This window comes from Podarcis vaucheri (genome assembly GCF_965113315.1).
Source record: "Podarcis vaucheri genome assembly, chromosome: 1".
Lineage (NCBI taxonomy): Eukaryota > Metazoa > Chordata > Lepidosauria > Squamata > Lacertidae > Podarcis > Podarcis vaucheri.
Window position 1 is genome coordinate 129,479,276 of NC_138759.1, and position 16,075 is coordinate 129,495,350.

The 16,075-nt window shown below is 38.1% G+C and overlaps 1 protein-coding gene and 1 long non-coding RNA gene across 7 annotated transcripts in view; one reads left to right on the forward strand and one right to left on the reverse strand.

Moving 5' to 3' along the window:
- Nucleotides 1-15,832, forward strand: part of BOLL (boule homolog, RNA binding protein) — a 34,960-nt gene extending 19,128 nt beyond the window's left edge. For 3 of the 6 annotated variants that reach the window (XM_082199828.1, XM_082199826.1, XM_082199827.1), the window contains exons 8-11: nt 806-853; nt 1,857-1,985; nt 6,924-7,019; nt 12,081-15,832. In XM_082199828.1, the coding sequence (XP_082055954.1) occupies nt 806-853; nt 1,857-1,985; nt 6,924-7,019; nt 12,081-12,239 (432 nt within the window). In that variant the 3' untranslated portion in view covers nt 12,240-15,832. The other 3 variants (XM_082199823.1, XM_082199824.1, XM_082199825.1) reach the window with 3 other exon arrangements.
- LOC309525629 lies at nt 2,002-6,039 on the reverse strand. Its single transcript, XR_014216465.1, has 3 exons — nt 5,610-6,039; nt 2,949-5,106; nt 2,002-2,898 (listed from the first exon to the last, which is right to left on the reverse strand). It is a non-coding gene; the product is annotated as an uncharacterized lncRNA (long non-coding RNA).
- Nucleotides 15,833-16,075: the final 243 nt, after the last annotated feature.

The following is a 16,075-nucleotide window of genomic DNA, read 5'->3' on the forward strand; positions in this document are numbered from 1 at the left end:
ACCATTATGGGAAGATGTATTCTTAATTGAAGCAGGCTCAGTAGTACAGTGGTACCTCAGTTTAAGAACAGCCCTGTTTGTGAACTATTTGGTTTACGAACTCCACAAAACCGGAAGTAGTGTCCCAGTTTGCGAACTTTACTTCAGCCTAAGAATGGAAGCCAAACAGTGGAAGGGCACCGGCGGCGGGAGGCCTCATTAGGGAAAGCGCGCCTTGGTTTAAGAACAGTTTCGGTTTAAGAACAGACTTCCGGAACGGGTGCAGTTCGTAAATAGAGGTACCACTGTAGCTGGACAGCCAGTGTATATATTTTAACAATGGTGTCAAATGGAATCTTTAAATGTTGAATTGGAAGGGACATGTTCTGGGCCATGTGCCCCCATCAGCAGTCTGCTCCTGGGCCCCCCACCCCATTCTGCACCAGCTGGAGCTTCTGAACCAGGCACATTGCAGTACCAACTCAAGAACTACTGTGGTTAGATTATCCCTGTCCAGGAGCAGTCCTAGCTGATGACATAAATGCATCCAGAAGTACCCACAAGCTAGGCACTTGCTCCTTCAGAGTACAAGCTCAGCCAGAGCAGGTAACTTGCCCATGTCCTGAACATGGGAACCAAACATGATTCAACTACTATATGTTATTAAAGAAAGAAAGATTGACAATATGTCCACCTTAGCGTTTATTGTATTTAACTCTGCTTTATTGCAGTTAATGTCTTCAGCATATATTTTATTTTACAAACAGTGTAAATCAGGAATTTGGGGTGTAATTTTTTAGCATACTGTTGTTTTCAATTACCACAGGCTCCTGCACAGTGTCTTCCAGGACAATGGCAGTGGAGTATTCCACAGGTAAATCATATTCAGTCTCCATAATCTGTTTGTTTATTTATAACAATTATATTGCACCCTTCCTCTAAGTAGTTTAAGGCAGTATAAATAGTCCCCTTTCCTCCACTACTATCCTTAGAACAATTATGTAAGATTAGATTAGGGCTGTCAGATTGTAACTGGCCAGAGGTGAGTAGCCCTTGTAGCTGGGATTTGTGATGTGGATTTAAACCTAGTATACCATACTACTCTCTGTTGGTTTGAGGTATACACTTCATGATGTCATGTGATATACTGATTGCTCCTGGCGGGCATGCAGGTCCAGATTTAATGGAATGAAATGGACTTTTAATTCAGCAGGGGGATACTGCTGGTGGATGGGAGGGGGTGGAGTCCTTTTTTGCTGTTTTCGTGGGGTTACAGCTCCCTACCATGCCTGAGAGTGGGGCTCCCTCAGCCCTCTGGGAGCAGTTATTCAGAGAGTGAAAGCGAAGAGGCAAAAGTCACCCCCCCCCTCTGCCTGTAGGAGCATCCCCTGAGTGGAATGCTGCTCAGGGAATATTCCTGTTGGCAGAAGTGAAGTGTGGGTACAAGCCAGTAAATTCACATCCTAGAAATTTCAAAATTACACAGTTTCAAAATACGGCCTTCAGTAGATTCATTACATTACCTCAGGTATTAGCTGAGACTGTTTTTGGCACATAGTCCTAATTACGGTACTTGCTTGTAGAATTTTGGGAGGAGGGAATGTGATGGAGAAGGAAGAGACAAACTCTTTGAGTAATTCAATTCAAACTGGAAACAAGTTTGTTGGAAACAAACTTGGAAACAAGTTATCATTCAAATGCATGCACACTTTTTAGAACACATGGGTTTGTAAGTGTCCAGGGGAAGAGCATTCCACTTAAATAATAGTTATCATATTTGCATTGAAATCATATATTACAATTTTTATTCTTCTTTAGCTTGAATTCTTCTAAGAATTGAGTTTGTCATATGCAAAACAATGTTTTCTCTTTTTTAGTCTCCTGCCTCTCCCACCTCATTCTTTTATCTACATCCTTCTGAAATTACTTACCAGCCCCTGGAGATTGCCCAGGATGGTGGATGTGTCGCTCCTCCTCTTTCCCTAATGGAAGCTGCAGTTCCAGAGGTACTTATACTCAGAAAAAGTATTTGTAGGCTGCATCTGCTCTACCTATTTAATTATTTGTAGATAATTTGATAAGATTGCATAGAGAATGTATGAAGAAAGAATTTGCTATAATCAAACATTTTAGAAATCTGTGGGGTACCTTTCAATGAGGACTGTGTGCTAGTACTCATAGACTGAGTATTCTCTATTCACATATGAGAGAAAGTAAGTAGCAGTACTAATTAATTGAGTATACTGCAGTGACACTTACCCCTTCAGTAGTCTCACAGAATGTAGTAGTCCCTTTATTTTATCTTACAGAATTTTGAGGGAACAGTTTGGAAATAAAGCCCACTTCTATCAGTATAGCTCTGGTCTTTTATCGGTATTGCATAGTCCTGATCTCATATCAATTTTGTAGGGTGCTTCCAGACAGGGGCCTTATATCACAAAAAGGTTATAAAGGCACTCCTGCTTGTCCTCCATGCCAGTGGGTGGAGCTTGTCAGATTGTATCTGGGTTGGCTTTTTTCTGTCTCTCCCCTCAGCCATTCCTCTTGTTCTCCACTACCTTTTCCCATTCTGGGCATGTGAGCAGATACTTCTTAATCTGTGTGCATTCACCTTAAAAAATATTATCTGAGAAGTGGTGCAAGAGCAAATGTTGTGCAGCTATGAGTTGAGTTTTTGATAGGTATTTCAATAATCCCCCTTTATTCCTGCTGCCAACATCAGATAATGTTTATCTGAACACATCCCTAGTGTAACCAAATAATAGGCATGTGGTGTAATACAATTAATTAATTTATCTTTCTTTATCTTATTTGTTACTTTCTTATATGTACATCAATGGCTACTATAATACTGGTTCTTTACTAATCAGCTAACCCTGCTACACATTCATCACCAACTCACACACCATCTACCAGGCACTCCTAACACCACTCTCAACAGCAGACTGTCTCTCCAGCAACCCTGAAACTCCCTTTCAGAACTCCCACCCAGTCACCACTCATTCTCTCCCACTTTTGATAACATTTAATTCCTCTAATTTACCATACTTAACATTCACCTTGGGTGTACACGTGCTTACAATATTATGTACAAAAGCAACAGTCTCACAAGGTCTACATTAAATTGCTGTATTAATCTTAAAAAAAAAGTCTGATGCATGTATTGCAATGTACTCCAGCATAATCCTTCACATGTACTATGTGGAAATCTTGAAAGAAGAGTTCCTCTGAAGTGGGTTAGTGGAAGTAGACACATTTACATTGGTTGGATCTAGACACATCCAAGAAGCCCTTCAATTAAACGCATTGCAAACTTTGTACAGTCGTACATCGGAAGTCAAATGTAATCCATTCCGGAAGTTCGACTTCCAAAACATTCAGAAACCAAGGTGTGGCTTCCAGTTGGCTACAGGAAGCTCCTGCGGCCAATCGGAAGCTGCGGAGCCTGCGTGGGACGTTCGGGTTCCAAAGAGCGTTCGCAAACTGGAACACTCACTTCCGGGTTTGTGGCGTTTGGGAGTGAGGTGTTTGACTTCCAAGGTACAACTGTGAGAAGTTGCGTTGGCAAAAACGGAACTCCACAGCACCATCCGGTATCACAGTGTTATAATGCATATAAAACGCTTTTTCTAGCTGAGTCCATTGTTTTGGCTGCTAGAAACAAAATAGCTAACTTACGCTCAGGTGAGGAGCCAGTAGAAATAGGGGTGCACTGATAGAGCCACCTACTGAAACATCATCACACACATGACAAACTACCCACCCTAAAAATCTAGATGAGCAGTAACCATGGATGGATAATGGGTTATTTTTACTTCTGGGTTTTTGTTTTGAAATCTAGTTTAGATGTAAAAAGTATGCGTTGGCATTTTTATGGCAATGACATCATGTGGATGCTGTAAAAAATATGTCATCCACGATCCGTCTGGAAGCAATCTTAGTTTTGCTACTGTTTGGCAGAACCCAGTAAACTAGCTTTTTTTATTATATGCTATTAAATTCAGTTTGGGTTCTGCAAACATAGGCAGTATATTCCTGGCTGACATTAGAAATCCCATTCACCACCAGTGCTCAATGAAGCATTTGAAGGATCAAAATAAAAATAATAACAACAACAGTAAAATGTATTTTTATTGATTAATTAATTGTTACTTTCACAACCCAGCTTTACATTTCACGTGCAGTTATGTGTACTCTATTATGATGGTCTCATTTATGAGGTGAAGCCCATAGTCTTGAAACTTGGTTTTAAAAATGTCACATAGAGAGAAATGTACCACTTTCAAATTTTTAAAGTAATCAGGATGTCTTGACTGCAATTTGACATCTAGCAGGACATAAAATTTACCTCATACTGAACAGCAAACCAGCACAGAGTGGTCAAACCCACACATACTAGTATAGCTAAATTTATATAAGTGTATGCATGCATGCATGCATGCACAATAGTGGCATTCAGACAGGCATGGAGGCTTCCATCAGTGGAAGACCTTCATGTAGAATCAAGTGGAAGGTTTTCCTGACCATGATTTGAGAAGATCCCAGTTAACTTAGGTGTTTGGTAGTTTCATTGTCCCATTCAAATTGTTGCATGCCACTCCAGCTTCCAAACGGTGTGGGATTCTAGAGTTCCAGGTGCTTACTTGGGGTTTGGTTTCCTCGGAATGAGGGACAGTGGAAACTGTGGTGTCTTTATGATATATGGTTTATTTACACATATATACAGCCTGAGCCTACAATAGAGGGGCTTACAGCATCAACACTGCAGAACGCAGTATTCCCTCAATAGCCACAGCCTTGGATTCAAGCAGAAATCAGTCATGGCTTTCACTCAGGCTTCTGTTTGCTTCTGGCTCCCAGCTCACCTCCCTAACTCTGGTTTTTGTCCTTCTAATTGCTAGCCAGGTTTGGGGGGGGGCACCCAGCCAGGTGAAGGGGGATCTACCCATTTACCCTCTGACACAAAGCAACTTCCTTTCTTATATTAACAACCCATACTAGGGCCATCATGGCCCTTGGCTAGCTAACTCAACAATGGGATATTCCATTAGATTCCAACCCTTTTTGGAGCCAGGAATTAGAAGGGACTCAGGCATACAGCCTAACTGCCTCCCCTAAACCAGGGGTCTGCGACCTTTAAGACAAAAAGAGCCACTTGAACCCGTTTCCGAAGAGAAAAAAATGGGAGCCGCAAAACTCCTCATTATAAAAATAACTTTTGTCACTTTTTTTTTATTTCTTTGTTTGACCCCTCAGAATTACTCCTCCTCATAGAAATAAACGTTAAATTAACAAGTTACCTTTTTTTTGTGTGTGTGTTCTTCACTCCCCTTCAAAACAGTGACCAGCGTACCTGCCCCCTTTCAATGCAGTGACCAGCGTACATGCCCCTTACAATGTAGCGGGTGGGCGGGCAGGAAGGTGAAGTCGGGACAGTGCGTGACTAACGCACGCACCGCCCCCATGCGACGTCACAGCCAGTACAGCGCCCACCACAGTGGGGAGTGTCGGGGCACACAATGCGCCTCCTCCCCTCGCTAGTATCCGCCCCGGAGCCACGGTAAAGGTGTAAAAGAGCCACATGCGGCTCCAGAGCCGCAGGTTGCAGACCCCTGCCCTAAACTCTCAACAGTATGAATAGAGATAAATAGGAACCCTGATATCTTAGCAAGTTAAACAAATTTTTTTAAAATAGAAAAGAGAGTATAAATATAGCTGACCCCATAATTGTTAAGGCGTACACAGAGTATGAAGTGCTTCGGGTTTGCTAAATTTAACAAATATTTCAAACAGCTGCTGGACTCCACAGTAACCCTGCTGACTCCAGAGGGTTAAAAATAAATAACTTAAGCATTCATTTCTCATCTACTTTCTGTAGAGTTAAAATGGGAGACACATAATCTGCAAAGAACCTTGAGTGCCAGTAGGCATAGAAGGGGCATAGGCAATCTTTAGTCAAGATATGTTAGCTCAATAAGTACCAGAGAGCAAGCTAAATTGGGGGCGGGGGGCACTGTACAGTAGGGATGGAAGGATCTGTCAATTTCAGTTCTCATTTTCTCATTTTTCTAATCTTCATTTCAGTTCTCCACGTTTCTGCAGCAATTTGAGAAAACCCTCATGAAAATTCTTCAGCATTTAATTTCTCCTAATAAACATATTTTGCATACATGTTTGACTAATATACACATTTTGCAAGCAATTTTTCTAATATAATGCATTTTAATCTGTTGTTTTCACTAATCTATAATTTTATGCACACTTTTTCCTAATATATCCATTTTTTATAAACGTTGAGAGAACTGCATCGCAAAATGTGGATAGGTGTGACTTTCTTAGGGTGGCTGGGTTTTGGTTCTTACATTGTTTCGGAAAGTGCAAATTGGATTGATTCATTTTTAATGCAAAAGCAATTAAATTTCTTCCCAGCCCGTTGTGCAGTAGGTGGGCCAAAATTCTACAGATATATTGACAACTTTATAACTTGCAAACCAAAGAATAAGATTTCCCCCTTTCATCATACATTATATACATTTAGCACTGCCAGTTCTGCATTATTACACGCTTCCACTAATTATTTAAATATACTGTGGATCTCTTCCAGTCATTTTGAACCTTCCTGGCCCCAAATCAGGTAAAAAGGTGTCTGTAATAGCCCTAACATCTAACCTACAACAAGCAGAAGTCAGAATCAGGTCTGCACCTTTATATTTATTCTGACAAAAAACCAAAAAAAAAACCCTGGAAATTTGCAGGTAAACAATTAGCCCAAGGTCATTTGGGTTCTTGGATAACTAACATAACATTAAAAAGCAGTTCTGAAATGATGGAATGAAAATTGCTTTCTGTGCACATTTTTCCTGTTTATGCTATTTTTAATATATACTTGTTTTGTAAATATATTTGTTTGTAAATATGTTTTTCAATATTCATTTGTTTACCAGCCATATTCTGATCATGGAGTTCAAGCATATCACCAAGTTTATGCTCAAAGTGCCATAGCCATGTCAGCCCCTGTGATGCAACCTGAGTCTGTTAAAGTAAGGTCTATAACCTTCTTTTTCTTTGGGGGCGTGTTTTAGCTGATGGGGACACAATTCAAGTTGGATTGGGAGGTGATAGTGTGAGAAAGGCATAAAATACCCTTTCCCTTGCAAAAGTATAGGCATACTTAGTTTTATTTTTGTTGTTGTTGTAAATCACATTGAGCTTTTGGAAAGGTGAGGTAAAATAGATTAAATAATTAACAAAAAATGAAAATCCTTTGCCACTTTATGTTGTTCTTTTTCTGACTTTACTCTTGAAATTCTTTGAAACATTAGATGTTTGAGTAGTTACTCCGTATATGGCATAGTCACAAAAATATTTCCAGTAGAGGGTGCTACAGTACTAAATGACATCACCAACAAAATTCAGTAGGAGCTAATCAGTAACAAGCTATGAAAAACAATAATCATAGAACTGTTTCAGTGAATTACAAATACTTTTCTATATTTTATTTTTCAAAAAATTAATTATCTGACATTGTTGCTAATTGTGTGAATGGTGACATTAGCAGTAGCAGCCGGTGAGGTGGGATGAAAGCAGTCCTCAGCTGGGAGTGGGGGCGAGTGTCCTTGTGGCCATCAGCAGCTGCCTCTGCTGTAACTTTGTGGTGTCTTGACAATAAGGGCAGAGGGTGCCTGTACTCTCCACTGCCTGCTATTGCTTTGGGTGAATATTTGGTGTGTAGTTAAGCCTGGCAGAAACTATTAAAAGACATTAGTCTACTGCAGAAGAAAGAGTTGCTCTTCCTTATTGTTTTAGTTAGATTTGTAAAATCATTTTGTAAAAGTTATATCACGATGTCTTATTTTTTTCACTTCCCTATTTATGTTGCAGTATATACTCTTAGCAAAGTGTAAAGGAATTTGTCCTTCAAAATCAGTCCAAATTAAGCTAATTAGCTATACGCATACTTGCTTTGGGCTAGACTCATTATAGGCAGAAATAGAGCTAACAATTTCAATGCAGGTTTTTTAAAAACTTCCTGAAATAATGCCATACACTGCTCTGCTTACTTACGCTATTGTACTGTACAGTACAATTGCATCATGCACAGAGGTTATGTTCTGGGGATGGCACTTAAACCCCAACCCCCCACATGACCATCTTTACGTTTAAGCAATTTACAGGGCTGTCCAAGTTCTCACAAGAGCCTCCCAAAGCCCTGTTAGCAAGCCCGAGAGCTTAAAAGCTCTTTCCATGCCAGGAAAAACCAGGGCAGAACAAGGTTTTAAGCTCTCCATTTTGTGTGCAGTTAATTTGCGGTATTTCAACCAGCCAGCTTTCAACCACATAAGGTTGAAATCATGCAAGACACCATTGTACTGTAGTTCTTTTTTCCTTTATTTCAGGCTTAAAGAATACTAGCTGTAGTTAGCTGCATTTAGAGCTTGGGTTCTTTTCCTCTCCTTTGACCTTAATGGGCTACATAGCCTTCTGAGACTAGAACAAGGAGTAAGAACCCTAGCCAGACATGCAATTGGATCTGTAATTATGTTTCTGCTTTCCTCCTTCTGTGGAGTATGTCTTCCAGTGCAGAATCGTGCATCTACCATATTTGAGAAACTTGCATGTTTTTATTAATATAGCTGTCTACATGTACAGCTCTGAGTATGGAAAAGTTCTGAAGCTTGGCTGACCAGTGCTGTAGCAGATGGTTTACAGGGTGTGCATAGAATCATAGACTTGGAAGGGACCCTGAGGGTCATCTAGTCCAACCCCCTGCAATGCAGAAATATATCTACCTGCTTAGATTTTTGTGTTTTGCTGCTGCTGCTGCTGCTGCGGCAACAGGAAATTTTGTTCTGTGGCTGCTAAGCAGATTCTTTTTCCTTTTCACTAGTTAGAATTCATTACTAAAGCAAGCTATTGGGTAGTTGTGTTCCCTCATATATATTCATTTGGGAATCCTGTAGACCTCTGAAAATTGGGTAGGCATGATGTGCCCAACTCAGTATTAATCACAGCTGAAGAGACATACTCAGAGCAGCATCGGGCATCAGCTCTTGGTACTGTGACTGCTGAGCTTTGCACTTCATCAAGTCCCAAATGTCAGAGGTGGGGGGAAACAGCTCATTGGAAATACTCTCTTGTCTCTAACTGAGCTCCTTGTGATTTCCCCCCATGCCACAATTCTTGGAGAGGGGAGGAAAACCTAATATAAATGCAATGCTGTTTAGAAAGGGAAGGCTTAAAATTAATGAGCTGATTTCTAGAGATGAGGAAAAAACATAGAGAAGGAAATGGCTAGAAAGTAGCCTACATAGGCCACAACTTGCTAGACTAGCTGTGCAATAGGCCATCCACACCTGAGAAAATGGCACACCCATTGAGTTTTCAAAGTCAGATTTTTTGAGCTCTGAATGAGAGGCAGGTGTTTTAGTTTTAACATTGTGCATATTCCCTGGAAAAGTGAGTGGAGAAAATGAGTGGCAGTTTCACAGTAAATGCAAAGTGTGGAAGCAGCTCAAGTGACAATCTGTCAAGGAACCGAGAGGACAGAAATTCTCTACACCATGAAAACTGCATGTCTGAAAGATGACTAAGCTAGAACCCTACTATCTGATATCCAGTATTCAATATGTTGAGAGCTTTAGCGCCTTCCCTTTTATGCCCACCTGGGGAACTCAAGTATATGGTATCCAATCTGGGCTGCATGTTCATGTGTTTTCAGCCCTTTTAGAGAACGGAGTGCCTTGATTCCTGAATGCATAGCATCACAAGCCAGTAATTTCTTTTAAATAAGATTAAGCCTAACATTTGTTATCTAGGAATGTGCATTTTTAAACAACAAATATGCAACTAACCAGGACCTATTATTTCAACTTAAATGTGTTATAAAGCTAATGAACATGCCTACCAATATCTTCTAAATGTCCTACAGCTCACATACCATTGCCACCCAAATTCGCCAGAAATCCATCCATCCCTGGTTGTATCCTGACAGGTTATAATTATTTGGCTTCAAATAAATTCAGCATTGTGTTTGGACACCCACCAAAGAGATGGCTACCAAAAGCAAACTTCTCTAATGAAGAATCTCCAATATTATAGAATGTAGTTGCTACATCTGGGCATTTCAGTAGGAATGGGGGGTCGAGTGGGCTCTTTTCATGGAGCTGGATACCATGTCCCTGAATCTTGACATCCCACTGCTAGCCCTAGTATGTCACGAGTGCTTCCTTGCCTTCCATAATTCATGTTCACAGAGACACCTGGAACTGGAAATGGGCAGCAGCATAATGCAAGAGAGACAGACTGGAGTTTATGCCTTAATCTAAACCAGGGAACCTTTGGCCTTCTAGATGCTATTGGCTCAGACATGCTGGCTTCTGTCTCTTGTTTTATCTGCAGTTATTTGCTCAAACAACAGTTTTCTGTTACTTACCTTGGAGTAGATTACAAGATGGACTTAGAAAATCCACCCCTCCCCAGTTTTCAACACGAATCACAGTATATATAGCTCAATGGGGGTGAGGAGTCTCCAGCCTCCCAGTTGGGCCTCTAGGTCTAAAACAAATGGAGAAACCTTGAAATAAACAGGATAAGCTTCACATGCTCACTTAGGAATGTAAAGTGAACAAAGTAAACACTAACGAATATTCAGATAGCAATTGATCATACTGTTTCTGTCTAATAACTAACAAGGTGGAGTTAATTTATTCTCAGGGCTGGGAGATGCTGATGCAGTACTTCCAGGAGTGATAGGTATGCTACAGTATTTTCAATACCAGTTCATCAACCTGGGTATTGTTCATCAACCTGTATTTTTTCTCATCCAGTTATGGGCAATTCTAAAAGACTTGGGTAATCTCTTTCCCTTAGATTAGAACAAGACACATTCCTTTGAAACCTCAGCCTTGTTCAGATAGTTCCAGGCTGATGAATCTTCCTTGTGACCTCTGTGATTACTTCCAGATAAGTACCGGGGACAGAGGAGAGAGAGATATTTTCTAATAAAAATTGTAACCCAATTCCCCCCCAAGAAGAGTCGTCCAAAGTGGCTAACAACAAATACAAAAATAAGGGGCAGACAATGCAACTGATTTAACAAAGTGTCTCATAAGATTTAGCAATGGTTGGGATTTTAGAAGCATTGTCTTTCTGCACAATGCACACACATTGCAACAATCCTTTCTAGGAGCAATGAACATGAGTGACCATGGCTGAGTCTGGCTGCCCAAAGAACAGGAAATCAGAAATTAGTCATGCTTTAATGCCATTAAAAACAGTGGGAATTAAGTTAGACATTACTACCTTAAGTCTCATTAGTTTCAGTGTGGCTAAAATAGGACTAGTTTCCTCTGCAATACATGAATTAACCTAGATAGTACTGGGACTAACTTGACTGAATAGAGAGCTGGCGTCACTCAAGTACGTCATTACTGAAGCTACCTGAGAGCCTAGGAATTTCATGGTTGTAAAAAAGAGAGAAAGAGGTGATTTCAACCTCTTTCAGAAGCTGCTGTTCATGAATCTGATTTGTAGGAGACTGTTCTTGGCACAAGACTAATCGAGAAGAACGATGTAGTACGTAACATGCTGAAAATCAAGTGTAGGGATTTGCATACATGTACTAATTTGTGGATAAATAGAAAATTTTGCATAATTGACACTTGGTAATTCACATCTAACCAGAGTGATCACCTAGGACTGATGGGTTTGCTGGTCAATCAGAAAATTCTTTGAAATTATTTTCCCTCAGGAAATTGAAAACAATCAAGAGCAAATTTGCTTTATTATGGTATAACTCCATAATCTTCAACAATTCCATGGGAAAACTAACGTGCCAGAGTTTCTTTTAGTGCTTTTTTAAGTCAGGTGGGAAATAGTTTTATATAGTCTTGTTGGTGCTGTTACTATTTTAATTAAATAGATTTGTGTACCACTCTTTATCCAAAGATCCCAGTTTAGTTCACATGTGGTCATTTTGTGTTGTAAATTAATTCCTTCCTTTGCAGACTTTGTTTATATATTTAGCAGAATTGTCATATACCTGCTTAAAATGTCTTGTAATAAACTGCTATTTTGAAATGTAGTTTTTTTCCTCTTTATAGGAAGCCAGGATGCATTCTGTAAGAAGAAATTTTTCTCATCCTTCTTCTATGAGTTTAAAGCCTCGTTACGCACGAAGTCCTCACTTTCATCCTAGAAAAGATTACAGATCAGATGACACAGTGCTCACAACTCCTTCCTCTACAGACACTGTTAAATAGCACCATAGTTATACTTAATAGCTAATATGAAGGTGTGTAATTTTGTAGCTCCTAATGTATACTGAATACTGCTAAGTCAAAATGTCCTTGCTTTTTGTAAGGTGTTTAAAGACCTTGCACTTGTAAACATAAATCGTTTACTCTTAGTAAACATAAATTGCAGGATAAAATCATGGTTACCTTTATCAATTGGTATTCTTATATGGTGACAGACTTGTAATTGAGAAATATGCAGGCTATACATGTGCTGTTTATTATGCCATTTAAAACTAGCGTATTTGTTTTGCAAACCAAACTTAAAATTCATTTTCATCTGATAGGTTACAAGAATGACTACAATATTAAAAAGCATTTTTGCTTGATGGAAAATGCATGCTATGTTGAAATCCGAATATTTTATTTAACATTTAGCATATTTTGGGTTTTTTTAAAAATAATTTGGTGCAAATACTGTTTTACATATTGCAACTGAAATAAAATCAATCTTTTTTTTAGTTTATAAAAATTAAAAGTAGTTCCATCTGCTTATGCCCACATATTTTTTTCTGATTTTTGTGACTGATACTGTTGTGAAGGATATAAAATACTACACACATTTTTGATACTATTTTGGATGTGCAAAATTACAAGCTTTGCATTAATAACATAATCTATTACAGTATTTGAAAACTTTCATTAAGCCTTTGTCTTCTCCCTGTGCAGGATCAAAATGAATCACTGCCTGTATCATGTCCTGAGGAGGAATACAATTATCCTCTTCACTACAAGGATTAGAATGGTTTATTCCCTGCTTTTGTTTTACAAGCTTTTTGCTGTAGTCTTTCAATTTATACTTATTCTGGCATAATAAATATGCCTGCTGTATTCAATTAGAATTGAAGCCTTTTTATCAAAGGTGAAGTCCAATTGTTTTATTTTTTAAAAAAAGTCAGGTAATGATTTCATAGAGTCAGTAATACCAAGTCAGCAAGGTAGCATTTAAATAAATCTTTTAAGAACTACTGAACAGCAAACTGGAAATAAACATTTAAATACAACCTTATTACCTGCTTTGCCCACAGTGTACCTACCATTACACGTGGCTGGAGTTAGGATAAATTCAGACTTTTACTAAAAAATTATTTATTTTTCTAGTAACATGTTCACTCTTGAGTCTTGAAATAGGTTTGCGCCTTTATAGAACGTAAAAAGATCATATGCAAAAATAATTTATATGTTTTGTAAAAATGTTTGCGATAACCCAGCAACTATCAGATTTAAGTAGTTTTTATGTCAAGTATAAAGAACTTGAATGGTTGGGGGTTATCTGTTTAATGTTACTGTTTTTATATTTGCAGAGGTTTTAAAATATATCTGTATAAATGTGTTCACATCTATTGAAACTGCTTTATAACTGTGAAAGGATTTGCTCAGTTGTATATATCCTTGTAAACAATATAAAAGTAGCCAAGAAAAGGCCATGTGTTCTGTTACTATGGCATTATTTCTAAGTATATCATGAAACCATTGTATATAGCTTATTTCATCCAAGCAATCAGGATCAGTTTTGAATCTTTTGCTTGGGTTCCCATTTTACTTCGTGTATTAGACTTAAAAAAGCATAGTTTTCTGAAAATATTTCAAAATTGAGATGTCCAAAGAATGTCTGGCATTTAGAACTGCAATTTAGAAAACAATGTCATTCATACTTGAAATCCTTTGTTCTTACTGCTTGCGTTACGGAGTTATTGATATTTATATCAGGTTAAATAATACCCAAGACTTTCCATTTTAGTTAATTCATTTAAGAGAGCAATATAAACATCAGGATTAGATTTTTTTTACTCTTGGCCTGTTTGGCCAAGAGTAACTTAATACACACAAATATAGTAATAGAAAGAAATGTCTTATGCACAAACAGGTCCCTCCCTCATACCTAATTCTAAGGGGTTATAACAGTAGTAAGAAAGCTGTCTTCTACCCTTTGTATCTGTGGTCTGTTATCAATCCTTTTGAAATGCATGGATTTTTTTTAATGCAACATTACATTATAGAATTTGGGCTAATACCTGGTCAACCATATTATCTTGAAGGCTAGTTGAATGTAATATATTCCTTCCCCCTTATTATGTTTCTCCATAGAAAAAAATAGCTCCTGAGTCTAGTGTACTTATTAATTCACCTCATTTATATATTGAGGGTTAGCAAACAAACATTAACAACACCGCTCTGTTACAATCCTGATTTTAAAACTTTTATTTGGGATACATGAGAGAATCATATTTGCCATAGATTTAGAGATTGAATTAATTATTTAAGTAATGTTTACGATCATAACTCCAAACGTATTTTAAGAAATAGGTGAAGAACTACCATAATGTTAATTAAAACAGGACTTTTCCTATGACTGTTTTGAAATGTTCGAAAAATGTGAACACCAAATTGTTATTTGTGCTAGTGAACTGGGGAAAATTCACTTCAATCATCACATTGACATTTGACATATCACTTTACTATTTCTTTAAGCTTTTTAACATACTCTATGATCCGTGTAACAAAATAAACTACTCAACAAACTGCATTCTACTAATAAGATAGACAAAAGTAACAGAACACATGGCTTTGCATACAGACTTTCTACGTGTATTTTAGTATAGTTTTACAATGTAGGTTTATTGTAATATGTGTTAGTGTAAATGTTAGGGTAAAATGGTAGTTTTGGGATGCTCATACTGCACCAGCTTTTTAAGAAATGTCAATATCACAAGCAAGATATTTGAAGAGATACATATACAAATATACTAAGACACTAGATTTTTTTAATACACGGTAATTCCATATTACTGTGGAGCTCTGATTTTGAACAATGCTACAAGGTATAGCAGAAGAGTATTATTTTGTTTTGGGCTTCATTATTGGACAGTGTCGATCAGAGCTTTTGGTGTGATAACAAAACATAGCTGTAAAATGGCACTTGAAAGCAGGATGTATCGTGGGGTATTCTTTAACATATTTTCAAAGGAATAGAAGAGTTTACTTTTGCCATGGTAATAAGGAGTAGTTTATAAAAATGCTGATCATAAGTAGAATGTTTTTGCATTGTCATACAATTCTAGCTAAATTAACAGGGTACCAACATGGCTCCTTATGCATTTACTATAGTTCCTGCAACCTTAAGTAAGTTAAGATAAATGTACAGAAAGATGTTTTATCAATAATTTTATAGTACTTCAAAGTTTTACAAACTTGTTCTCTACTCATTTTTTGTTTAAACTATGGGTATAATCCAGTCACACTGCAGGATTCTGTTAGGCTCAGTAGAGCCTTGATTTACACAAATCCCAAACAAGCATGAGGCAAGGAAGCGGCGTTGTAGGCATATGTATGGACTTTCCATTCAACCTAATGCCTTTTGCACAGCCTCTACACACACAATGGAGAAAGCATGTCTCTATGAACTATTTGTGCAGGGGTGCTAGGCCCACACTGGACTGGATTCTGCCATGAATGTATGATATACAGTAACGATATTGGTTCCTGTAGCTTGTACCATTTTTAAGAAGCCAATGGCTTTGTAACAAAAGTTTCATCTAAATAAAGTATTCTTTATCTACTATTGGTAATGCAGATTCATTTTTTAGAAAACAATAGTGACAGCAAAATAAAAGCAAGTTAGGGGGGTTTCATATAACACCTTATCATCAAGAATCAGAATCCTGGATAGAACTACAGTGGTGCCCCGCAAGATGAATGCCTCGCAAGACGGAAAACTCGCTAGACGAAAGAGTTTTCCGTTTTGGAGGTGCTTCGCAAAACAAATCTCCTATGGGCTTGCTTTGCAAGACGAAAATGTCTTG